Source organism: Sporobolomyces salmoneus, assembly GCF_050403485.1.
Source record: "Sporobolomyces salmoneus JCM6883 DNA, S_salmoneus_JCM6883_v1_ctg22, whole genome shotgun sequence".
NCBI lineage: Eukaryota > Fungi > Basidiomycota > Microbotryomycetes > Sporidiobolales > Sporidiobolaceae > Sporobolomyces > Sporobolomyces salmoneus.
Window position 1 is genome coordinate 134,926 of NW_027481141.1, and position 23,756 is coordinate 158,681.

The following is a 23,756-nucleotide window of genomic DNA, read 5'->3' on the forward strand; positions in this document are numbered from 1 at the left end:
CGATGCATTTCCCTTCCTTCCTCGTCGTCGCAACAACCGCCGCTTCAACCCTCGTTTCGGCTCGAGTTGACCGATTCCCCGCCGCTCATCGTCAATTCGTACGCTCTCACCTCGAACAGCGCGACGCTCTCCCCGAACCGTATCGACTTTTCGCCAAGCCAGCATCCGATGCTTCAGCAGGTTCCTCCTCTTCTTCCTTTGTCAAACGAGACGACGCTTCGTTCGCCAAGATTGGAGATGCAGTCAACGACGTCGCGACGGCCTTGAAGTTGGACGTACCTCAACTCGTTCAGTTGACGGCCGTGAACACGAGTCGGTAAGTTTTTCGCGTTTTCTGTGTTATTTCCTTGGCGCATTCCTGACTCTCCTTCCTCATCGTGCAGTGAACCGACTGAGAAGAAGCAACCGTCGCAGAGGAAGAACCAAGTCTGTCGCAAAAAGACGGCCGAAGAGAAACGAAAGAGTAAAGCCGAGAAGGAAAAGAAAAAGAAGGCGGCAGAGCGAAAGCAGAAGCAACAGCAGTCTAGCGTCAAGGAGCAACAGTTGAACGTCAAAGCCAACTCGTGAGTCTCTATCTCGAGGTGTTGCCTGGCGTCGCAGGTCAGAGCACTGATTCTCCGTCGTTTGTGTTTTCCAGTCACGCTGCGACCACCTCCTCCTCCTCCTCCTCCTCCTCCTCCTCCTCCTCTTCCTCGGATCAATCGAAGTCTAAGGACTCCTCTCCTATCGCTAACATTGCCGGAATCGTCAGGGTGGGTAGATTCGGTTTCGCGTTTCGAAAAAGGGCTCGTGCTGACCTCGTTTCTCTGCAGCCTGCCGTCTCGCTCCTCGGCTTCAAGTCGGACAACTGCGGACCCTCTCGTGCTACCGACGAGTTCCCGAACGGTGCCGAAGACTGGCTCAACTGTGGAATCAGCAAGAGCAACCCTTCGAGTGGATGGACGCCTCCTCAAGGAGTCACTCTCGATCACATCACGACCGTCACTCTCGAACACGCCCTCGCTACGAATCACGTCTGGGAACCTTGCAAGAAGTTTGTCCCCTTGTTCGAAAGGATCGGCAAAGAGGAAAACCTTCCCCCTATCCTCCTCGCCTCTTTCGCGATGCAAGAGTCGACCTGCAATCCCACCGTACAAGGTGACAATGGTGGAGCCTTCGGGTTGATGCAGGTGAGCTCGGTTTTTCGAACTTACCCACGATTTTTTCTTCTCGCGAATTTGTTTTACTGACCTTTCTGGTGTCTCTTCCTACTACCACGATAGATCACCGAGGACAAGTGCAACAATATGGGCCCAGCAGCGTGCTCAGAGCCAGAGTACAACGTTCGAACCGCCGCCAAATATTTCAACACGGAACTCTCAAATCGGGGCGGGAGGTTTCTAGAAGCGCTCGGAGCGTATAATGGGTGGCGCGTAGACCTTACATATGCTCAGGCAACGGCGGCAGCGTTCTCCGACTGTAAATGCTGCCAGAACAATGCGAGTTCTCCCGTTGTTACGACGCATTTCTTCGTCTGCTGACTCTCTCCTGCCTCCTACAGCTCGACTACCTGCATCAGATGGTAAACGGGTGGATGATGGGATCCGTCGGGTATAGTATGGGCTCGATCAGGAACCTCGACGGAACCTGCCATTAGCGTTTTCTCACTCTCGGTTTTTTTCGCCTCTACCCTTCGTCTTTCCTTCTATCTTGTATTCCCTCGTCCTCAATAGACACTATACTCTCCCTACACGCTCCTTACGCTCCTTTGGGACCTCTCTTGACGTCGATGTTGTCTTCTCGAAGCCGGTCTTCTACTCTCTACTTCTCTGCACTTTTATCCAATTATTTCATGATTTTTAACAACTCATGTGACTCTGAACGCTGATAACGCCGAGAAAGCATCCGACGCTTGCGACTGTCCACCCGACGCGGTCTGAGCTATGGAAGAAAGTCGGGAGAAAGTTTGGAGAAAGTGTTCGTTTTTCCTCTTTTTCCTCGAAGAATTCTCTTCTTTACTGACACCATCTCTTCTCAGATAGAACCATATATAGTTTCTCTGTGCCTCATCTGAGCTCCGACAAAATTCTTGAGAAATCCGCGAGATGTCAGCGCTGTCAGCCTTCAGGCGAGATCGAACGCACGTTTTCACATTCTCTCTTACCACCACTTCACTCGATTGATCCAGTCATCAAAGCCAGCTCGAATCTACCTTATCCTCAACACTCACGCTAGTTCTCCTCCCGCCTAATCGTCGACTCGACGCTTCATCTCCTTTCCCTTCCAAGTGCACAGACCCTCTCTTTCCTCCTCTCTCTCCTTCATCTCCCTGCACTTATGGACGTTGACTACTACCTCAATGTCGCCGTTTGGAAGAGTCTCGATGACTCTGGGCCTGGGTCGGATCAAGAGGACGAGGAAGAAATCGCGATGATGGTCACGGATGCGAATGGGGATTTGGCTCTCTCGCCTGAGTGGCAGAAGAAAATCACGGCTGGGAAGAGGTACCTCGACAAGCGTGTCGCAGAGCTCGAGCAATCTCTCGGACAGGTTCGTCCGGTCCTCGAAGACCCCTAGAGATTTGAGATCGAACTCGTAGCTTATTCGTCTGATCCTTCACCGTAGGACAAGATGATCGAATTGTACCGTCCTTACGAATATTCCGCCGCTAGGCTTCACCCTGGAGATTTCGTGTAAGTACTCGCCGTTTTCTCTCTTCCCCTCTTTCTTCCTTTACTCACGCAGAGATTCACAGCGTTAATACTTCTCGCCCACAAGGTCTTCGTCTTTCGATGTACTCGACCTGGTTCTCGCGTTCTTGTCCCCCGTACATGTGCGACCCTTGCGACAAGGCTAAATGGATTTCATACCTTGGAGTTTTGTATTGCGACCTTTACGACCAAGTCAAATCCCTTCAATCGCAGCTTGATGAGTGCGTTCTCGTACTCTGTCGATTTCTGCCCTATTCAGTTCCTGACTTTTCTTCCGTTCATTGTGCTAGATTCGCGGTCCATCAACCACCGCAAGAATGGTGCCTCAAACTTGACCTTTCGCTCCTTCGTCAATCATTCGCTCCCATGAATCAAGCACCGAAAGGTACTCCAATTGTCTACATCCTTGCTGTAGGCCTACCTCTTCCTCTTCCCCTCGTTTGCTGCGCCGACTGCTGGAGACTGAAACTCTTGCTCTTGTAGGTTCCACATCCTATCACGGGTGAACTTTCCTGTTACGTTGGGTCTACGCAAGACGGTCGCAAACGTTTGAAGGGCCACAAAGCGCTGGCAATCAACGGTACAATGCAGGTTTTGTTCAGCGAACGTGAGTTCAATTCGTTTCGAGATCGACTGTTCAGACATTCGGCTGACGTTGTGCTCTCAGCTGAATTCGACAAGACCAAGCTCCTCAACTTTGAACTGTTCCGTTTGACGACTTACGCCGCTGGAGATCTCATGTTCGTCGTCGAGCACATTGTCAACGTCCTTGGCAAATTCACGTCCCCGGAATGCCATGGGGGTTTCTCTGGAATCAATCATCGAATCCTCGATCTCGTCTCGACTTCCTCGACGATCGATTGTCAAATTCTCGAGGAACTTTGGCTTGGTGCGAAAGAATTCTCGAAACAAAACCCTGAGGTGAGGAACAACCTCTCTCTCTCGCTCTGTTCCACCCACTGAACCTTTGTCCTGTACAGTTCAAACTCCCTCGCGAAAGGATTGACTGGACCGCTCCTAGTTTCGGCTTGAGCAATTTCTACGCCTCCGTTGATCCCCAACGAAAGCTCGACCTTCGTACCCTCGTCTCCTTCCTCAAAGGCGATGCTGCTGGTGCCGCTGCGGTTGCTCTCCAACTCGAATACCCTCTTCCAGCCCATTTCTTCCCTGAACGACGCGTACCACGAGTTCTTCGGCCCGTACAGGAGGTGGAAGAAGAGGCACATTCTCGAAAACAATTCCAAGCTTTCGTTGCTAGAGCAGGATCACGTGGAAAGGTTTTGAAGTCCGCTGAGAGGGCAGCGCAAGGAACGCGCCGGGAGGCCGATCGAGAAGCAAGGCGAAGTCTCGTTGGTGCTCCAGATGAAGTCCGTCGACTCGCCGCCATTGCTCAAGCTGCCGCTCCCTCTTTCGCCTCTCCTACCCTCCTACCTTCGTCCGACACCAGTTCCGCTCAGCATCCCGAGGTCAACGCCGGTCACGGTCGCTCTCCGCCATCGAAGAAACCGAAGGGAAATCTTCTCGCTCCTTCCCGTGCCCCTCAGCCTCCTCGTGCGACTCCTCGAGCGAACGGGAAAAGGCCTGACCTCAATGCCATCTTCGGAAGTCTCAAGAAGTCTGGTAAATAGATCAGCTCTATTCCGATTCTTACCGGTCTTCTCCTTTTCTTCTTCTCGCTGTTCTGTATCTCTGTCCTCCTTTTTCTAGTCCGACGATCGACCTGTTCTCTACCTGATATATACTTTATTCGTCCCTGCTAGCTCGATGTCGTCTCAAAAACAATTCTTCGAGAGCTGGAATTTTCGCGCCAACTGTGCTTCTCGCCGCCGCTTTGTCGTCCTGCACGATTATGAGTTCAATGCCGCCGTAGTCGCAGGAAGCGCCATTGCATCGAACGAAGGCTCGGCGCGGTCGACGTTGCGCGCCAACGTGAGCTATCCCGGTCTGAGGTCTCCTGCGATGCATAGGCAAGAAAACTTTCTCAGCAGCTTCACTTATGCCCCGCCCTCGCTGCAGACCGAAGTGACAAGTCGAGTGTCGATGGAGTCAGCGAGCAGTGGAGAGAAGAGCAACGTAGAATGACAAAAACAAAAACGAAAGAGACAAGTTGAGAATGAATTATCGAAATGAGACTGTCCATGAGCGCGATGTCTGAGATGAATATGAATGAGAGTGAGCTATGAGAATGTATATATATGGAGAGAATGAATGAATGAATGAATGAATGAATGAGCGAGAATGAAAATGGACGAATAATGAATGATATGATGAAGATGAGAATAATTTAAACTAACTTCCTTGCCGATGCCAGTGCAGATGCCCATGCTTCTTCCCGCGCGTCAAGCCGTTTATCACCAGCTCCGCATGCTAGTCGTTCTCCGTCCGCCCCCGTGAGAACTGTATGCCACACTCCGCCTCCCTTACCGACATTGAATGAACAATCTTGATCTTCATACTTGAAGAGAGTCGAGCATTTCGTTCCCGTGAAACAATCGCAGATGAGCTCAGCAGCTGTTAGTTTGCCATTGCGAACTGCACTCCCAGGATTGCGCGTTAGTGACCAAATCAAGAAAAGAAGAGGTCGAAAGACGAAAACTTGCCTGCATTGTGAGCTTCTTTCGCCGTCGTCTTCCGAACAACCGTTTCCTTCATGTGTCCAAGTCGAGTCGACGCTTCCTCTTGTAGTCGTGGAAAGACGGCACTGTTCTTGCTGAAGACTCGATCGAACCATTCACAAAGAGCGGTGTTCGAGGCCGGATCGAGGGCGAGCGCTCCAATATACGCTTCGAAGACCTCGGATACGATACTCTGGGAAACGTTCCTGCCTCCGTTCGCATTGAGATGTGGGTCTTTGCCGAACTTAATCAGCGGAGCGAGACCACATCCCCAACCGAGGACGCCGAGAGTTCGATTATCGACCATGCGACCGCGTAGCCACTGGCCTCGAGAGCGTCAGTCTTGTTCGCCTTGATCAATAGCAGACGCACTCACCGTGAGCAGTCCAGGTCCTCTCCCCGGAAAGTCGTTCATCAAGACTCTACTGACTTGAAACTCGATTGCGGCGTCACCGAAGAACTCCAGCGGCTTGTACGAGGTTCCTTCGTACTCCATGTTCCTGCTAGCAATCCTACCGATCGCTGACTTGTGGAGGAAGACTTGCGAGGCATGATCCATGTCGGGAAGACGCGGAAGCGGGGGAATGCAAGTCGAGTCGACAGTAAGTTCCGGAGAGCACCATACTCGTGGGTACGATTCGGTCGTAGGAGTCGGAGAGCAACCGTTGCTTCTGTGAGGGATCAAGTCGAGGCGCGAACCGAGTTTGTCGAAACGAGGACGTGTCTTTGGGCGGTCAATTGAGTCGAGCGTCGCTCGCTTCGTTCCCGTTCTGATATGGGTCACCGTCGACATCCTCCGAGAGGCGACTTCGAAATATGAGTGAGTGAGGAAGGAGAAGGAAGCTTCGAAGAATCTACATCTCTCTCTTCGCCTTCCTCCTTACTCTCGTCCTTTCTCCTGAAGTCGCTAGCACTCTGTGACTTCGAGACTACGATAAAACCCGCTGGCGGCGTCCGATCCCGATAAGCTCCGGTTTCAGGCGCGCTCTTCTCTCGTGAAGGTCCTGCCAACGGCAGTCGCGCTCGATACGAGGAGCTGGATTGATCAACTATGCGATACGTCGTAGGATATAGCAAGATCTCTTCATTAGGCCGGTAGCTGATTCCGACCCCTCCCTCCTCAACAGTTGCTGCTCGAATTCGACCTTTTCGACCTCTTCTCGCCCTTCCCTCCTTCCTAGCCCTTGTTCCCTATCCTTCGGCCTTCCTATTACTCTGCCTCAGCGTGGAGCACTCTCGACTTTTCTTTCGAGCTCTCTTTGGCTAGTCGATTTTGCCGGTTTCCGCTCCTTTTTCTGCTCCCACGTTTTCTTCGACCCAGCGTCTCCCTCTCGCTTCTCCCGCAAGGGTATGAGCTAAATACTTTCTGAGCTGGGAGTATGTCGATTCATTGTTCCGTTTCTCAACCTCTCTCGTCGATAGTTTTTTGCAAATCGCACTCCCCTTTCCTACTTCTCGCTCCTGATTACTGCTCTGGTCTGCGAATCCAGGAGGTCGTTCTCGTCCCAGCTTTCGCTCAGCTCTGAACCCCTACTATCGTGATCTTCGCCGCGCTGTATCGTCTCGAACTTGCATTGTGAGCTCAAGTTTTCGCAGCGGCTCGTGTCTATGGTTTCTATGCTCTCGTTACGCTGTTGCTCGGCGGCGACGCGCTCGGGGATGCTTCGATTTAGACGGGGAGTGCTGATCTCTCGCATGCTCTTCGGAGTTGACACTGACAAAGACAGATTTCACGAACTTCAAGAGTCTAATCAACGCGGAAAGAGAAGCTAAGGCACTACAGCAGGAAGGTCGAAGATTCAAACAAGCTAGCGAGGCCGGAGACGAGTCAGTGACGAAACTAACCCGTACCGAGAGAGGAGAAGCGGGAGGAAACTCACGATATCACTCAAGACGAGGGCGAGAACCTCTACGGAGTCGCTTGTAAACATAAGCCTGAGGGGAATCCGGAGTACTAGCTTCTTCGTGAGAACGTTTGCGAAGAGCGCGGTCGTCTTCGTCGTCTTCGCGAACCGGGGAGGGGATCGGATTAAGTTCGAGGTTGTCGGCGACGGTTCCTGGAGTCGAGCGAACGTGGCGAGCGTGAGGATTTAATAGATGACTCGCGAAAGTGTAAGAGAAAGCTCTCACCGTTGGAGCGGTCGACGGAGGAGACAGGCTCGTCGCGTTGACCGACCTCTTCGTCAGCAGATGATTCGACCGAGGCATCTGTGGATACACTCGCGTCTAATCGGCCGTCTGGACGTAGGAGGTCGTCGTCGTCGTCGTCGTCCTCCTTCTCGTCGTCGTCGTTGAACTGGTCGAAATCGCTGGTGAAGAGTTCGACTTTGATTTTACTCGTTCGAAGTGCGGCGATAGCATCTTGAGGAGAAGTCGAATCGTCGACACCTCGACGGGCGAGCTTGTTGAGTTGAGCGTTGGAGAGAAGAGTAGCGAGAGGAATCTCCTCCTGCGGGATTGACAGTCGGGATCAGTCGCAAACTCAAGAGATGGACCGTGAACAGCGAGAAACGACTTGCCTGGAGAAGGAGACAGGCTACCGCACCGTAGTATTTACGTACAAATGAACGAGCTGATTCCGGAGAGCGGACAATTCCATCTTGTTGATCTTCGGGAAGAGCGTTCCCCTTGATGTCGACAAGGAGGAAATCCGTGAGAGCTTGAGCAAGAGTTGCGCCGGAAACATGTTCGACGCCGACATCAGCGAACTTTCGAGCGTAACTGCACAAGAAATACCGAGTCAGTCTTCGAACGCGCCTCGAGATCGAAAACGTGAGAGGAGCTTGCCCGATGATGGAGTGAATATGTTTCACACTCCAGCGTCCGACACGAGGTCCATCGATTCGGCGAATCCAGCTCGGATCGAAAGCATGACTGAGATCTTGTTCAAAGCTGACGCACGAATGGGGGTAGTTGAGTTCTTTTACCGAAAACATCCCTACGGAGAGACTCGGCAGGGGGGTCAGCGAGGGAGAAAGAAAGGAAAGTTCGCAGAGACTCACAAAGAAGACGACTGATTTTGTAGAGTCTTTCCTTTTTCGCCAAGAAAGCTTCGACATCTTCGATAGAGTTCTCTCCGTCCTGAGGAGAGACATACGAGAGGAGTCAACGAGTGCTCAGTGAAACCGCAACGAGGAGAAGACGATCTCACCTTGACCGTTTCCAACAAGAACTCAATCAACTTGGTGTTTTGTAGATCGACATTGACTTGAGTCTTTGATCCGTCGGTGAATGAGTAGTCGAGGTTGAGGACGAAATAAGGGAGAAGGTAAGAAGCGGCTCGACGTCCAGAGAGACCGAAATCTCGGTCTGAGAGGACCGGAACGGGTCAGTAGATACTCGTCAAGAGTATGGCAGGTTCGGAACGTACAAGCAATCCAGATGAAAGGACCAAGGGTAGTATGACTGAAGGCGTTAGACTCCGAGAGGAAGTATTGTTCCTTGAGGTAGTCGGAGAATTCTTGAGAAGACTCGAATCCCATCTGGCAAGGAGTGAGCAACGATGAGCCCGGGGATTGGTTACGTGAGACGGCGATAGAGACAGAGACGAACGATGCGAGAGAAGACGTCGCGAAGCGGACGAAGAGATACAACTTGTTGTTGGTTGAGGTGGTTGACAGACTTCTCAGCCTTGTAGCCAGCTTGGAGTCTGTGACGAGGTCGATAAAGTCGTGAGTCAGCGAAGTAAAGGAGAGAAGAGGGAGTGGAGCTGAAGAAACGCACACGTCCAAAGCCTTGCGAGCATCCTCAGACAACGGCGTCAAGAGACCAGTGTAGTCCGAGCGTCGAACGTGTTTCTCCAAGTGGGCACGCCAACGATAGATGAGCGATCCCGTGCCACTGTCGGTGTTTGAAGCGTCTTTCAAGGGCATTCCGGAGAGACGGGCGAACATTCGAATGAACGATTGGTAGATAAGGTTGCCGTTACCGCGAGACTTTGTAGAGTAGAGTCCGTAACGAAGGTGTTCGAGAATGAGTTGTGCAGCTTCGACATCGGCTGGACCCGAGCTCTTGAGCATGCGTTTGAGAGCTTCCTCGCCGACTTCGTACTTGTAAAGGTTAGTCTTTTCGTTCTATGAGAAGAACAAGCGACAGACTGATGAGACTCCGGAAGCGATAAAGAGACAGCGAGATATGCACTGACCCAAGATTTCTTTGCGGGACCTCTGAACCTGGGCATCGTGAGAATCTCGAGTAGAGCAGATGAGTAGCAGTTGGCGTTGGTCGAGAAGCAAGGTCGAGGGGGGAAAGCTTAAAGAAAGAGGGAGAAGAGAACAGAGCGCGTGAAGTCAGAAAAATCGACCTCAGCCTAGTTCTCATTCTCGTGCGAGTAGCAGACATCTCGCGTCGATTCTCGCCTGTGCCGAGTCTGCCTCCGCCTAGTTCCTGCGCCTCTGCCTAGTTCCTGAACGCGAGTTCGTGCGCACGGCTCGAGTTCATCGCTCGAGCCTCTAGAGAAGCGTTGGCGTCGGGCGACGAGAGGCTCACCTGCTCCCGTATGCCTGTGCTATTGGTGCCTCGATCGGAAGTAGGGAGTAAGGTGTGAGAGTCGGCTGAGGGAAATCTTGCGTAACTTTGTTTGGTCGAAGCGCTCGAGCCCCTTCTTCCTCCGTTCCAAAGAAAAAAGATGCGTCAGGCGCCAGAAGATGGACCTTTCTGGGGCGGAACGTTGGCGGAACGAGTGAGAGCGCACTACGCCACCCACCGCAGTGTGGCCGCAGGCAAATCCAACTTCCCTCGCGAGTGTCGTTCATGAGTGCTTTTTCTCGACGCTCGCCCTTCGGTACAACTTCACTATGTAGAGTAGCAGTCAATGAGTATAATCGAAGGAACACAGAAAGAGCACAACAGAGCGAGAACAAAAAACTTCGAGCTCGGGAGCGTAACAGAAATCGAAACGATATACAGCGCGAGTATGCTACTTCGTGAGACTGCCCAAACCACACACATCCATTGCTTCTTCATTCCTGACTTCAATGCAAGCTTGGTGATTGTGGAAAGTGTTCGAACGACGAGCATCGAATTCACTCGCGGCGGCGTCGTCTGTGAATCCAAGCGGCAAGGTCACGGTCGTTAGAACAGCGACTACAAGGACACATATACGCTTCAAGAAATCTCAGGAAACGGATGCTGGATGAGAATGTGCGAAAAGCTCGCCCTTCAATCGGAGTCCAAATCTCGTCAGGAGGCGTCGGCGATCGACGGGAAGCTGGAGCGAGAGCGGGCGCAGGAGCCGGAACTAGACGATAAGTCGCGGCATTCGATGAGGTACTCCCGGTAGCGTGGCCTGAAGGGTTCGAGGGGAAGTGAGAAAGAAAAGTTTCTGGAACGAGCTTCGAAAAGAACTCACGGTACGCAACGGAGAAGTTTGATCGATTCGCAGTCGCACGAGAGCCAGTCGCAGCAGGAACGGGAGCAGTGACAGGTTGTCGAGGAGGAGCAGTACTCGAAGCAGAAAGTCTGCTTGAAGAAGGATGATCAAAATCAGCACTGGTCAGCTAAAGACAGAAACAAAGCGTCTCACAGTGAAAGGTCCGGGACTATGTTGTCAACATCGAAGAGTCGCACCCTCCTGCCTTGTGACGACGTCGAGCGTTGGCGAGGCACGGCCCCTGCGTTCGATGGTTCCCGTCCTGGTCCTCGGCCTCGACCTAGTAGTCCTCGGCCTCGAACTCGCCCTCCACCGCCGGTTCGAGGAGGGCGTCGAGCTGCATCGTTTCGACTCGAGAAGGAACTGAATCGAGGAGGAGAAGGGGACTCGCTTTCAGACGAGTTGGAGGAAGAAGGAATGCGAGGCGGTGGACCCCCAGCTAGAACGCGACGAGGAGCAGCCGGTTCGCCTTGAACTCGTGAAGCTGGACCCGGAGCAGGAGCAGGGAGCGAAGGTCGAGGTTGAGAACGAGGTTCGTCTTCTTGATCAGAAATCGGCGAAGAGAAGAGCCTAGGTGGTTGAACGTTCGTCGACGGTTGATTCGCTTGCGAGTTTGACGAGGACATGCCTGCCGACAGCGAAGATGTGACAAGAGAGAAGAGAAGAAGGAACGAATCGAGAAACGACAAGTTCGCTAGTTTTCGATTTCCGTTTGTCGCTCATCTTTCTGATCGTTCTTTCCTGTACTCTCCACCTTCCACATCCACTGTATCTATCGATAGCAGCGAGCCGAGTTAAAAGTCTTGCAAGCGAGAGGAAAATCAACGATAATAAAAGAAAAGCCCAATTTTTCTTATAAAGAGAGAGAGAGAGAGTATACATAGATTGCTAGTTGTGTTCATTCCCTAGTCCTACGAGAGAACTACCTTGTTCAGCATGATGAGGTGACTCGTTCGATAACCCGACGACTTGACTGATATCTCCGCCTCCCGCGACTTCTCCACCTCCCGAAACGTCTCCCAATGGTTGAGTCTCGAGTACTTGTCCCGAAGTGTTCTTTCCACCGTTAACCGAAACCATCGCGGGACCAGCTCCGGATCTTTCAGCTTTCAATTTCGCGTTATCGCTCCTCAAATCTTCGAGACCTTGTAGGTAAGCGGCGTCGACTCCTCCAGTGATGTATTCTCCCGTGAAAACTGAGCAATCGAATTGAGCGATCGAAGGGTTAAATTGAGAACACGAAGCGACGAGGTCGGGTAAAGTTTGGAAAATCGTCAAGTCGGCGCCAATGTAATCGGAAATTTCTTGTTCTGTTCGGTTGTTCGCGACGAGTTCTTTACGAGATGGCATGTCGATACCGTAGACGTTCGGGAATCTGCAAGAACGAAACGAAGGAGAGTCAGTCTCAAGCGGAACTTGAAAGACAATCTCAAAGAACGGTCTCACCGAATGGGGGGAGCGCAAGAAGCCATAATGACCTTTTTCGCACCGGCATCACGAGCCATTTGAATGATTTCTTTCGACGTCGTACCTCGAACGATCGAATCGTCGACGATCAAAACGACCTTTTCGTTGAATTCGAGGGCCATAGCGTTGAGCTTTCGTCGAACATTCTTGCGTCTATCGAAGGAGCGAACACGACGAGTCAGCACCACGAACTCACTCTACGGGAAATAGAGTCGCGCTCACCTTAGCTCTTGACCCGGCATAATGAAAGTTCTCCCAACGTAACGATTCTTGACGAAACCTTCTCGATACGGTACTCCCAAATTCTGTGCCAATTGAAGCGCGGCTACCCTCGAAGTATCGGGAACGGGGATAACGACGTCGACTTTGATTCCTTCCTTCATGAGTTTCGCTTTCGCGTTCATCGCGAGCGCGTCTCCCATCGCCATACGAGAACGGTAGACCGAGATACCATCGATGACGGAATCGGGTCGAGCGAAGTAGACGAATTCGAACATGTCGGGAGCGAATGTTCGAGATGGGCTGACGTTTCGAAGACTGAAACCGTTTGCGGTGATAACGATCGCCTCACCTAGAACAAGACGGAATCAGAGTCAGCGAGAAGCGAATGAAATCGAACAAAGAAACGAGAAATCGCTGCTGAGCTCAAACTCACCAGGTTTCACATCGGTCCAATCCGAGAATCCAAGTGCGTCACAAACGACACTCTCACTCGCCATCATATAATCCCAACCTCCCTCTACCGTTTCACTCTTTCTCCTCGCCCATCCCATCGGTCGAATTCCGTTCGGATCCCTGAATCCGAAAATTCCATATCCAGCGATCATTCCCGCACAAGCGTAAGCTCCCGAGGTAGTTTGCATGACTTCACGAATGGCTCGGAAGATATCGTCTTCATCGATACGGAATTTCCCGGTTTTTTGGAGAGCGTCGGCGAGGAGGTTGAGGAGGAGTTCAGAGTCGGATGAAGTGTTGATATGTCGGTGAGCGTAGTGGTCGAGGTAGTAACGAAGATGTTCAGTGTTGGTCAAATTACCGTTCTGCACAAATTGAGGCGAGTTAGTCTCATAGGAGATCGAAAATTGAAAACTGAAAAATGGTGACTTACGTGACCGAAAACGATACCATAAGGAGAGTTGACATAGAAAGGTTGAGCTTCAGATTGAGCCGAAGAACCAGCAGTAGGGTAACGAGCTACGTCAAACTCAAAACGGGGTCAGCTCACAGCAAACGAAAACTGAATGAAAAACTCGTTAAACTGACCGTGACCAACTCCCATTCCACCAATGAGTTGACTCAAGTTCTTCGCATCGAGGAGATCTCTGACCATACCGTTTCCTTTACACTGGTAGAACCTTCCTTTCGGTCCACAGGTAACGATTCCGCACGCATCTTGACTAGAAAGAGGTGAACGCGAACGAGCGAGAGGGAAGTCAGCTTCAATGTCCAGACGGAAGTACAAAGTAGCAAAGTACTCACCCTCGGTGTTGTAGTAGTTGTAAACCCTCTGCTAGTTCAGGAGCGACATTGTTTTGCGAGGCGAGGAGAATTGCGAGAACACCGCCTGGCAAGAGAGCAAGAGAGGATCAGTCAACTGTAGGACTATCGTGCTTCTAGTGATAGAAGGTGTGGGGTAGTACTCGAAAGAAACGGGACGGAGTTGAACGGGAAAAAGGCGGGAGAAAAAGATGGAGAGAGAGAAAGAAAGGAAGAACCGAGAAGGAGACTCACACATGATGAAGAGAGAGCGGGTTCGGTATGGAAGGACTACCTTCTGTGGTAGTGCCCTTCGTTGATCGAGCTGGAGAGCGCGGTGAAGGAGAGAGCAGAGAAAGCACGCGAACCGAGATGGTTTCGGAAAACTTTCTCATCAACTCTTTGACTCAACTCGGATCCAGTCAACTATGCTACCAACACTACGGAGACTTGCTCAGCAAGCCGTTCCATCTGCCGAAAGGCTACAACAGGTCGTCAAACTGAGGAGCGAAATCTTCCAAACGACTTACAATCCTCAATCCCTACGTACCGGTTCAAAGATCCTCAAGGCGAGGTTGAGAGGTCCAGCAATGTTGAGGTATTACGGTGAACGATTCACGGGATGGAAGGGACTCGAACAGGCGATTCCGGGATTACAATTAAGGGACATTCACGAGGAGACTAGGTGAGCTCAGAACAGTGTACTCAGGCGAGAATGTGTGTGCTGAAACTCTTTGTCTCGTGTGAATAGGCTGGCAGATCTGGAAGCGATGAGGAAACGAGGCAAAGTAAAGCCAAAGAAGGGTAAGCTCTCTCTCACGCTCTTCTGCACGCATAACGTTCAGGCTGACACTGTGATGCCGGATATAGGACAAGGACGACGTGCCTCGATGAAGAAGCGGTAGAGAACACACTTCCGAGATTGAGAACCTCGCTTTTTGTACATTCCTTCCTCCCTCTCCTTTTCGCTTTCACCGCATCAGAACGGTTGTCGCAACATCGCATTTTATTCCCCCTCGTTCATCACGTTCCTTGCTGCTCTGGCGCGTCGCCGTCTTGTGATTCCGCGGGAGACGACCGGACTTTAAAGGTCAAGGCGCGACATGCTCTCAGTCCTCGTCGCTTTGATCTCTTTCGCGCTCATCTCTTCTCTCTTCATCTACGATCGAAGAATGTCGAGATTGCTGAACTTGCCCGTGAGTTCACCTCTCCTCACTCGCGCTCTTGAGAACCGACTGACCTCTCCTCTGGATCGCAGGGCACGACGAAAGATGGCTACCACGCTTTGAGTGAACCCGTCAAATCTCATACCGTTTCCGCTGGCGGTATTCCCCAATCGATCGAATTAGGAGATCTGGCCAACGACGAGTTTTACGATCAAGTCGCTCAAATCCGCGAATCGATCCGACAATTCGATACAAACCTGACTCAACTCGAATCGAAACAAATCTATTCTCTTCAACCTCAACACGACGCATCTACGACTGAAACGATTTCTGTCGAGTTGAACGAAATGAAGACTCTTCTTTCGGTCGCTGGGACGGAATTGAAGAAACGAATTACGGAATTGGGTCATCAGGTTGGGAACGATGAGGCGAGGAGAGGTCACTGGGAGAATTTGAAGGCGGGATTGAAGAGAGCTGTTGAGAGACAGCAGACGATCGAGATGGCTCAAAGAGAACGAGTTAGGGAAAGAGTCTCGAGACAATACCGAATCGGTGAGCTTTTTGAACGCTCTTCAGATGTTATTCCGTATTCTGACATCTGATGCGCTCAATCTGTCCACGCAGTTAAACCCGAAGCGACAGACGAAGAAGTGAAACAAGTTCTCTCGAATTCGACGGATCCCGCCGGAGCCCCTACTCAGGTCTTCCAACAAGCCCTCTCTGGGTCTGCTCGAACTACTGCCGCACTCGCCGCGTTTCAAGCCGCGAAATCCGAACATGTTCAGTTCCTTCAGCTCGAACAATCAATTATCGAACTCTCTGAACTCATTCAACAAGTTGCCGAATTGGTCGCGGATCAAGATCCACAGATCGTCAAGATTGAACAGCAAGCGGATGACGTGAGAGGGGATCTGGAGAATGGAGTGAAGGAGGTTCAGCGGGCGAAGTTGAGCGCGACAGCAGCAAGGCATAAGAGGAAGATTTGCGCGGCGATTGGGTTAATCATGTTGACGATCGTGATTGTCGTTATTGTCGTTCAGTTCAAGGGGAGCGGGGGAGGTGAAGGAGGAGGAGGTTCGGAACCGAAGAAGGAAGAACCGGCGAAACCTATTGAGATTCCCGGGATCATCTGAATCTCCTCGTCTATTGCCCCTCCGTTGTGCCCGTCCTCGCTCCTCTTTCATCTCTGAAAATCGTATTTCAACAACTCCGTCGAATTCGCTAGCACTGTTCCGAATCTGCCCGTATCGCGCTCGTCTCCAAGTCGCATGTCGAGAAAGTGCGTCCGGAGGTTGTGTGATTCGCCGTTTTGGCGGGCTGTCGGACCGCAGATTGCAGGGTACGGCGGGGCAGGGTGAATGTAGTCCTGCGATGGTTTGGTGGATTGAACGCTTGGGGAGGGATCGGTATCCTGCACGCGAGTATTAGTGTGAGCGATTCGTTAGAGGTGCGACACATGGGGCGGCGCCAACTTACTCGAAGCATGTGAGAACGATCGGATGCGAAATTCTGTAGCAAGTCGAGCCCCGGAACGATTCGTATCCGGCTAGAATGCATGGGAAGGCGGTAGTCAGCGACGACAACATCACTCCGCATCTGTCTCGGAGCAGACGACAGAAAAAAGACGAAGAATGCACACCTTTCGAGCGAAGGATCCAGGATTCTCTCTCGGAACAACGATCCATAAAAGGTTCTTTCGATGTAATCTGCAATCAGCTCTCACATGTCAGCCGACTTCAACCTAGGCAGACACCCAGAGGCTGGAACTCACCTTCAAAGTCGACGATTTCACCCAACTTCGAATCTCGATCTATCACGACGAGTCTTTCTCCATCCCCTTGCTTGACGGCTGCGACGACGAAAACGTGATAATCCCAAATGACCCAAGATCCCTGCTCTATTCCTACTCTTGAAGCTTTCTGGTTGAAAAGAATCGCTCTTTGATCAAGATTCGAAACGAAACAACCCCAGGTTGCTTGAACTTCTGAGGAGGATTGTAGAGCTTGTACGAGTTTGTATACGTTCTCTTCGCAGTAGTAAGGCGTGTAGGGCGTGTTGGAGACGATGGAAGCCAAAGTTGAATGATGAAGAGGCGAAGTCGAGGGAGGGGAGGAGTTCGCGTCGAGAGCTGTCATGGATGGGAAGATGAGGTTGTTCACGGTCGAATGGCGGCGCAGAGATACATCGAAGGTGGTGGAATGAGGAGAAGCTGAGAACTCATCGCTCGCGAAGCGAATTGCAGTGCTCGATTTCTTCGCAGTGAGTAACTCTATTGCGATGTGCGATTGCAAGATGGTAGTAAAACAGGTAACAAAGCTGCAGTCTCCCGTAAATCCGACAAGAAAAGCGAACAATCTAAATTTCCTCCGAGTCTTCCTTCCGCACAGCTCGATATCCATTCCTGTTCTCTACCAGCGACAACGGAACACCACCAGGGACCGACTCATTATCCGTCTCCTCGTCACCTATCGCGAAGTTGTCCTCTTGCTCGAGAACGGGCGAAGGGAATTTGAATCCTCCTGCAGTTGATGGAGGTCTCGTCGAAATTGGTCGACTATGAGAGACGTTCCTCGTCATCGAGTTGATCGAATTCGTGTGATGATGAGAGTTCGAGGTTCTGAGAGGATGATAGGGCGAATCTGAATCGTCGTCGCTCAATCGGAACGAGAGTTCTGAAGCTGAAGCTCGGTGAGTACGTTGTCGCTCGACGATGCCTACATAGCACGATTAATCAGTCTTGATTAACGGCAGAAAGGTAGGGTCAGGGTGAGTGTAACTAACCTCGAACGAAGGCGCCAATTCCGAGGGAAACGGAGCGACCTCGACCACGCGCGACTGACAGTCTCGAGGGCGGGACTAGAGTTGGTGAGCGAGGTTCTTCGGGATTACTTCGACGAGTTCCATCAATCAGGAATCGACTGATGTCGTCGATCGTAGCGAAACCGAGAGCGTCTCCTCCTTTTATCGATGACTGCGCGATCTCATCAACCTTTAGAACACGCTAGACAGTGTCTGAGGAGCATGATGAGACTCACGTTTGAAACGAGAAAGACGGTTGATCGATCGTGCTCCTCGAGCTGAAACCGACAAGATGGTCAATTCGAGGTGTTGAAACCTTGAGAACGAGCCGAACCCACGTAAGTCATGCATTCGGAGAGACTCGTCGAAGGCAACACTTGTACGAGCTCGAGCAGTGGTAGAGCTCGTATTGTTCTGCATCAACTCGCGCGGTCAGCCTGTCTTATTAACGGGTACAATCAACGGGAAACGCTCACTCATTCGGGGTACTCAAGGCCGCAACCAGCTGTCAATGCGGAGGAATCGCAAATCAGTTACCTTAGCTTGGTAAAAGGCTTGCGATCGTATCGTACGAACCTGTTCGACTGTCAAGAGCCCTACGAAAACTCCTTTCTCGTTTTCGGTGAACGGCGTCGAGTTCGCTCTACGTACTGGGATGTACGATTGTGACTTGAGTAGAACCTGGCGAGTAAAACTCGTTCAGTGTGAATCAATTCACGAGACAAAGTCAGAGCTCGAACTCACCTCTTTCAAATCGACATCGCAAATCCTCGTTCCATCATTGACGGTATACACTTCCTCGACCCTTTTCATGCACTCGTTCACATGAGTGTCTCTCATCCGGAGAGCTGCCGAAACGACGTCAACTTCGACTTGATTCAGTCCTTCCTCCGAATCAGGTCGAACTGAATGAAGTTCGATCAACGTTCGGAGCTCGTTACGACGGTAGAGATGCGAGTGATCGTGTCCAAGAAGCCAATCGAGGAGTTTCGCTGTAGGCCAACAAACTGGAGATTCGAGGTACATCTAACCGAGAGAGCGCAAAGATTTGAGTGCGATTCACAAGAATCGGTCAACGTATGCGGACTTACGAGGATTCGAATGAAATCGACACATTTCGCTCCTATCCGTAAACCGTGTTGCGAACAGATAGATTGAGGTAGAACTTCTCCCGCGAAGAAGATCAATGTCGAGGAAATGAGAACCGCGAGGAGTCCTCCACCGCCAGTGATAGAATCGAGAAAGATGGCTACAGATTACACGCATGTCAGCTCGAATTGGAGAAGAACAAGCATGTACGAGGAAGAGTTGCTCACGAAGGGTTTCATTGACGATAACGTTCGAGAGGAGTAGGCAAACGAGGACGAAATGACGACCATGGGAGAGGAGGGATAGGACTTTGCGAGCATCTGAACGATCTTGAGGTGAACCTGATTGAGCGAGAACTTTGAGATTCATTTGATCGAGACCTGAACGAAGCGAGGATTCGTCAGTTTCTGCGTTCAGGGGGTGTTGAAGTCGACTCACCCATCAAGCCCAGTGACAATCCGGAGAAGACTCCACCTAGTAAGACGAAAACGGTCGATAGCAGCATCTTGACGACGAATTCTGGCATTAAAGGGAAAAAAGGGAGAGTCAGCGCGAGAACGACACGTCGCTTGCCCCTTAAATCGCCTTGTACGTCTTTCAATAAACCCGACTGACGATCCACGAGGGAGCAAAGAGGGCTTTCTGCTCACCTTAAGTTGAAATCGCTGGGCTCAGTCCCTCACTCCCTTGTCTCTTGACGAGTTCGCCCACGAGGACTTGCCCGAATCCATCCTGTACTGTACTGAAGCCATTTCGAGCTAATCCGAGTGGTGCAGCGTGAACTTGATGAGATTCTTGAAAGTTGATTGATGAGAAAGCGAGGAGAGTCCCGAAGCGCTTGACGAGACTGAAGGTTGTAGGTAGTGATAGTGTGTATGTTCTGCTTCGTATCCGGGGTGGTGGCATTCGTCGAAGTGAGGTGGAAGAGACGTAAGATGAATCCCCTCATCTCTCGGGAGGACAAAGGGTCGCGAGAGAGGTCTTTGCGTCTTGAATACGACAGGGTGACAGAGGGATCCATGAGCTCTATAGTATGGCGAGGTGGAGCGCAAAGGAGAAAATCAGAGTGTCACTCGTCGACTTCACTTGAGGAAATCAAATCTTTCGCTCTCTGACGACGCTGCGACGAAGCACGTTCTTTTGGGAAATCCATCGAGGTTACTAACATTTCTGAGAATCAAGGGACGAAGCTCTACTGCCTAAAAGAACGGGAAACAAACAAGGGGTGACTAAACAACCGAGCGCAACTTTGGGGAAAACGGAAAACTTCTTCGAGAAGGGGGTCTGCAACATTCCCGATCAACATACCGAACGACGAGGGATACACGATGACGGGAAGACTCACATCTAGAGTCTAGTGGGGAGCAGGGGAACCAGTCGAGGAGACAGAGCCGGGAACGACTTCTGCGACGAGATGAATTTTCGCTTGTTGTAGCGAAGGGAACGACGATCCGTTCGAGGCAGAGTACGAGTCGGGCATTGAGGGCTAAGAATACGGCAGGGGAGGTCAGCAAACTCAACAGAGGCATGGTCTGACGTCGAACGAGCTGAATCCCAACGAGTCTGGCGGTTTCTCGATCTCGTCTGATAGTCCCTCATGCTATCTTGATCCCAATCGATAAACCTCTTGATACCTCTCCCGCTCTTGATAACGCGTAAAAGAGACCGGAAAGGTGGTTGGGGAGAAGTCTACACCGCCTCGATTCAACAGAGACAAAGGACAGAAGGTGTACTCACGATTTGGATGCCAGCTCCAGTAGAGCGTTGTTCGATCGACTCCATATCAGGCAAACGAGCAACGTTGACGGGAGTCGACTCGTAGGGAAGCCCTCCAAAGACGAGGCGTTTGGGGATGTTGATCGAAGAAGCGAAACGTTTAGAGGTGACGGGGAACATTCTTGTATCGGTTTGAGTTGAGGTGTGGAAGGTAGAGTGAATGGAGAGAAGAGGAAGGAAGAGAAGAGAGCGAGCGAGAGAATCACAACCGGCAATTCGAGCTTCGATTCAAAGTTCGCTGCTAACCCCGTACTCCGCACCTACCCCGCTCTTACGCCATCCCCAACAACCGCTATCTCTTCCCAATCAGAACCGACCGAAAGCTCGCACAACCGACACTCTCGCAAGCACTCGACGACAGTCATGCTCTTCATCTCCCCTCGGCAAATTCTCGCTCTTCTCTCGATCATATAGCGACTTCCTTGGCGAGCGAGCAGCAAATACAGGAATGAACACACTGGCCGGAAGTCAACCGAAAAGGGCGAGGGGAATCGAGCAGGAGAACAAAGTTCTCTTCGATCCCGGCCCTTCCTCGCGACGACGAGCAACAAATTACCCAGTCTCTGTCTTCCTCCCTGCACTCAGAAGATCGAGGCTATAAACAGAGTCCATTTCGAACGCGATAAGAGACGAGTAATACAGAGTCGATCAAAATAAATAGCGAATGAACGAGAAAGAAAGGGCAACTGACTGAACACCTCACGCACAGAGTAAAGAACACGACGACTAGACACGAGAGAAAGCACCACCACCAAACCTCGACCAATTGTGTTCGATCTCAGTGTTGTCCTCCTCGGCCGTCTCGAAATCGTCCTCGAATTTCGATTCCGCGTCGAATCCATCCGAGAACGCAAACCTTTCGGTCCCAAAGAGAGTACGGGAAGCGGGAGGAGTACGAGGAGGAAGAGGCTGTCGTCGATTGATGGTTGAAGCTTTGCTCGCAGATTTCGACGTGTTCTTGAGCAAAGTCGAGAAAGGCTGTTGGTTTGAGACGTTTCCTAATCTCGTCGTAGCGGGAGTACCGAATGAAGACGACATCGAGGCACGTCCCTTGCTCGAGTTCGCGAAGGGGGAGATGAGAGGGAAGGGAAGATTCGAAACGGGAAGTGATTTCCTAGGCGTTGGTCGATCGTTCTCGTTGACTCGAGAAGCTCGACGTCCAGGAGTCGAGTGAGACGGTGAGACAGGGGCCGAGAAGTAGGCGGGATCAGAGGTCGGAACCGCGGCAGGACGAAGAGTCGTCGATGGAGATTCACCGGTTTTCGTCGGCATGAGGTAGTCGCGAACTGAATCGTTCGAGTTCTCGATCTCGGGATCGAACTCATCTTCCTCCTCCTCCTCCTGATCGGCGTCCTCCTCAGTGTTGTCCTTCTCGAAAGTAGCTTCATCATCTCCTCGAACGCTCATTCGAATCTTTTTCCTCGAGTGTCCATCCTCCTTTTTCGTCGACGTCGGAGCATCGTAGAAAGTTGAAATAGAACTAGCTGTCGTTTCCCGGTTACGAGCAGGAGGAGGACTGAGGATCGTTTCGAGTCCAATCGAGAGATTCGAAGCGTCGGATTCGCGAGCTCGTTTCCCCAGAGCTGCATTCGGAAGAGGTGCGGCGGGAGATTCAGGTTGTACGACGGGAACGATAGAGGCGCGAGGGGAACGAGGTGAACGTCGTGAAGAGGCTGAAGCCGTCATGTGAGGAGGAAGTGCTGAGACAGCTCTGAAGGGAGTTCCTTTGTGAGAAGCCGTGGGAACGAACGAAGAAGGGTGTGGAGTCGATTGGTGTTGAGGAGAAGGAGTTCCAGCGAGAGGACTCTCGAATCCGACGAGCGATCGAGTAGGAGGTGCATCAGAGAGCGCGGGACTCGCGAAACGAACGGCGACTTCTTGTACGACGGGCGGGGTGTCAACCTCCTCCTCCTCCGCTTGCTGAATCATCTCGGCGGGTTCTTCTCGAGACTGCTCTTGAATAGATCGAATTTGCTGTTCTTCGAGTTGTGCGATCCTCTCTTTAAGCTCGTCGACCTCGTTCGAAAGGCGAGCTCGATCTTGTTGACCCTCCTTAATCTGCTTGTGGAGTCGTTCGAATTCGGGGATCGTCGTTGCGATGTTTTGAGCGACGAGGCGGGTCGTCGCCGTCTGCTGTACCAACAGCGCGCCTTCCACTTCCTTCAGCTTCAAAGGCAGTCTCTCCAACCCGGCAATTTTCTCTTGTGAAAGCACAAACTTCGATTTGAGGTCAGTGACTTGGATGACGAGCGAGTCGATGATGTGCTGCGTGTAAGGGTCGAGACGGGTAACACCTGCGAAACAAGGGTTTTCGAGGTCTTAGCTTTCTGCTCGCGTGTCCAGACACAGCGGTATACAGGAGAGGCTCACCTGAGGCTTCCGAGGTGGTTGCGCCTCCCGACTGTCCCGTGAAAGCTGCGTTACTCGATTCCGCTTGTTGACTCTCAACTGCCTTCGCTTTCGCTTTCGACTTGGCCGTCACCTTCTTGGCAGTCGTAGTGGTCGACTTAGAGTTGCTGGGTGCCGGATTCTTGTTACCGTTGACGTCGTTGATTCTGCGAAGCAGGGGAGTCCCCAATGTCAATGAGCTTCTTTGTTTCCGCCGCTTCAGATTAGGTTCCACTTACAGATTGTAGTGCTGTGCGAGAGATTTGATCAATTCCTCCGTCTTCGAATTAGCCTTGAGAGAATTTTCCTGAGAGAAACGAGTGAGGTAAACAAACGAGGAACCGGCGTCATGTCAGCTCTTGGATGCCTTGAATGACCCCTCGCGCACAACATGATATTACTCACCTTACAAAGAGCCTGTAGCTCTGTTCGCTTGAGTGCTTGAAGTTGAGAGAGGGAAGAGATGGTCATTGTTGAATGACAAGCGAATTTGGCGGTATGGAGAGTTGGAGGCCGCTTGCTAGGCACTATGAGCTCTGGAGGCTCTTCTTGACGGCGTAGATTAACGAATGGCGGTAGTCGAGGTGAAGAGTCGGAAGGGAAGAGCAAAGAACCTCGCGAGCGAAAACAACGGAATTATTTAAAGTCTCACTCCGAGAGAGCGAGCGGGGGCAGCTTTACCGTATCTAGTACAATCTAGCACATGAGGACTCGCAGCGAACAGCGTTCCAGCAGAAGTGATTCACAATTTCCTTCGCTCCCCGCCAAGTTCAGAGAGTTGACGTTTTCCTCTTCGACTACGACCAAGCTACGATCTACACCCATATACCCTACTCGCCAACACCCCTATAGACCTTCGACTTCGCAAGAAAGCGATTCAGGTGCGTCAAATCTCCCTGACGATTTGTGCTCGACTCTC

At 51.5% G+C, this 23,756-nt stretch overlaps 12 protein-coding genes across 12 annotated transcripts; 4 read left to right on the forward strand and 8 right to left on the reverse strand.

The window, feature by feature from the left end:
• Nucleotides 1–2: 2 nt before the first annotated feature.
• On the forward strand, nucleotides 3–1,636 carry JCM6883_004925 (uncharacterized protein; the record flags this gene model as incomplete). Its single annotated transcript, XM_076632043.1, has 6 exons — nucleotides 3–316; nucleotides 384–563; nucleotides 638–752; nucleotides 813–1,169; nucleotides 1,263–1,478; nucleotides 1,541–1,636. The coding sequence occupies 6 exons, from the start codon at nucleotides 3–5 to the stop codon at nucleotides 1,634–1,636; spliced, it is 1,278 nt and encodes a 425-aa protein (XP_076487967.1).
• Nucleotides 1,637–2,316: 680 nt separating this feature from the next.
• On the forward strand, nucleotides 2,317–4,318 carry JCM6883_004926 (uncharacterized protein; the record flags this gene model as incomplete). The annotated part of the gene is made up of 7 exons (XM_076632044.1): nucleotides 2,317–2,529; nucleotides 2,605–2,672; nucleotides 2,735–2,911; nucleotides 2,981–3,101; nucleotides 3,174–3,297; nucleotides 3,358–3,611; nucleotides 3,671–4,318. The coding sequence occupies 7 exons, from the start codon at nucleotides 2,317–2,319 to the stop codon at nucleotides 4,316–4,318; spliced, it is 1,605 nt and encodes a 534-aa protein (XP_076487968.1).
• Nucleotides 4,319–5,255: 937 nt separating this feature from the next.
• Nucleotides 5,256–5,864, reverse strand: JCM6883_004927 (ribonuclease III domain-containing protein; the record flags this gene model as incomplete). The annotated part of the gene is made up of 2 exons (XM_076632045.1): nucleotides 5,256–5,627; nucleotides 5,682–5,864. The coding sequence occupies 2 exons, from the start codon at nucleotides 5,862–5,864 to the stop codon at nucleotides 5,256–5,258; spliced, it is 555 nt and encodes a 184-aa protein (XP_076487969.1).
• Nucleotides 5,865–7,189: 1,325 nt separating this feature from the next.
• JCM6883_004928 (uncharacterized protein) lies at nucleotides 7,190–9,485 on the reverse strand (the record flags this gene model as incomplete). The annotated part of the gene is made up of 10 exons (XM_076632046.1): nucleotides 7,190–7,362; nucleotides 7,436–7,754; nucleotides 7,867–8,026; nucleotides 8,119–8,197; nucleotides 8,308–8,386; nucleotides 8,457–8,614; nucleotides 8,676–8,787; nucleotides 8,858–8,954; nucleotides 9,029–9,378; nucleotides 9,450–9,485. 10 exons carry the CDS (start codon nucleotides 9,483–9,485, stop codon nucleotides 7,190–7,192), a joined length of 1,563 nt encoding a protein of 520 aa, XP_076487970.1.
• A 738-nt stretch (nucleotides 9,486–10,223) lies between these two features.
• JCM6883_004929 (uncharacterized protein) lies at nucleotides 10,224–11,302 on the reverse strand (the record flags this gene model as incomplete). Its single annotated transcript, XM_076632047.1, has 4 exons — nucleotides 10,224–10,348; nucleotides 10,431–10,592; nucleotides 10,656–10,765; nucleotides 10,830–11,302. The coding sequence occupies 4 exons, from the start codon at nucleotides 11,300–11,302 to the stop codon at nucleotides 10,224–10,226; spliced, it is 870 nt and encodes a 289-aa protein (XP_076487971.1).
• A 262-nt stretch (nucleotides 11,303–11,564) lies between these two features.
• On the reverse strand, nucleotides 11,565–13,878 carry ADE4 (amidophosphoribosyltransferase; the record flags this gene model as incomplete). The annotated part of the gene is made up of 8 exons (XM_076632048.1): nucleotides 11,565–12,051; nucleotides 12,123–12,296; nucleotides 12,366–12,714; nucleotides 12,799–13,183; nucleotides 13,252–13,337; nucleotides 13,407–13,540; nucleotides 13,623–13,707; nucleotides 13,875–13,878. 8 exons carry the CDS (start codon nucleotides 13,876–13,878, stop codon nucleotides 11,565–11,567), a joined length of 1,704 nt encoding a protein of 567 aa, XP_076487972.1.
• A 169-nt stretch (nucleotides 13,879–14,047) lies between these two features.
• Nucleotides 14,048–14,524, forward strand: RSM27 (mitochondrial 37S ribosomal protein mS33 RSM27; the record flags this gene model as incomplete). The annotated part of the gene is made up of 3 exons (XM_076632049.1): nucleotides 14,048–14,304; nucleotides 14,371–14,423; nucleotides 14,490–14,524. The coding sequence occupies 3 exons, from the start codon at nucleotides 14,048–14,050 to the stop codon at nucleotides 14,522–14,524; spliced, it is 345 nt and encodes a 114-aa protein (XP_076487973.1).
• Nucleotides 14,525–14,722: 198 nt separating this feature from the next.
• On the forward strand, nucleotides 14,723–15,918 carry JCM6883_004932 (uncharacterized protein; the record flags this gene model as incomplete). The annotated part of the gene is made up of 3 exons (XM_076632050.1): nucleotides 14,723–14,815; nucleotides 14,878–15,337; nucleotides 15,410–15,918. 3 exons carry the CDS (start codon nucleotides 14,723–14,725, stop codon nucleotides 15,916–15,918), a joined length of 1,062 nt encoding a protein of 353 aa, XP_076487974.1.
• Nucleotides 15,919–15,965: 47 nt separating this feature from the next.
• Nucleotides 15,966–16,920, reverse strand: JCM6883_004933 (uncharacterized protein; the record flags this gene model as incomplete). Its single annotated transcript, XM_076632051.1, has 4 exons — nucleotides 15,966–16,196; nucleotides 16,262–16,331; nucleotides 16,425–16,491; nucleotides 16,557–16,920. The coding sequence occupies 4 exons, from the start codon at nucleotides 16,918–16,920 to the stop codon at nucleotides 15,966–15,968; spliced, it is 732 nt and encodes a 243-aa protein (XP_076487975.1).
• Nucleotides 16,921–17,140: 220 nt separating this feature from the next.
• On the reverse strand, nucleotides 17,141–19,199 carry JCM6883_004934 (uncharacterized protein; the record flags this gene model as incomplete). Its single annotated transcript, XM_076632052.1, has 10 exons — nucleotides 17,141–17,499; nucleotides 17,567–17,756; nucleotides 17,821–17,862; nucleotides 17,923–17,998; nucleotides 18,061–18,089; nucleotides 18,161–18,265; nucleotides 18,329–18,610; nucleotides 18,676–18,833; nucleotides 18,901–19,053; nucleotides 19,112–19,199. 10 exons carry the CDS (start codon nucleotides 19,197–19,199, stop codon nucleotides 17,141–17,143), a joined length of 1,482 nt encoding a protein of 493 aa, XP_076487976.1.
• An 828-nt stretch (nucleotides 19,200–20,027) lies between these two features.
• Nucleotides 20,028–20,569, reverse strand: JCM6883_004935 (uncharacterized protein; the record flags this gene model as incomplete). The annotated part of the gene is made up of 2 exons (XM_076632053.1): nucleotides 20,028–20,159; nucleotides 20,411–20,569. 2 exons carry the CDS (start codon nucleotides 20,567–20,569, stop codon nucleotides 20,028–20,030), a joined length of 291 nt encoding a protein of 96 aa, XP_076487977.1.
• A 606-nt stretch (nucleotides 20,570–21,175) lies between these two features.
• On the reverse strand, nucleotides 21,176–23,308 carry JCM6883_004936 (uncharacterized protein; the record flags this gene model as incomplete). The annotated part of the gene is made up of 4 exons (XM_076632054.1): nucleotides 21,176–22,743; nucleotides 22,820–23,004; nucleotides 23,077–23,144; nucleotides 23,243–23,308. The coding sequence occupies 4 exons, from the start codon at nucleotides 23,306–23,308 to the stop codon at nucleotides 21,176–21,178; spliced, it is 1,887 nt and encodes a 628-aa protein (XP_076487978.1).
• Between the last annotated feature and the right edge of the window lie 448 nt (nucleotides 23,309–23,756).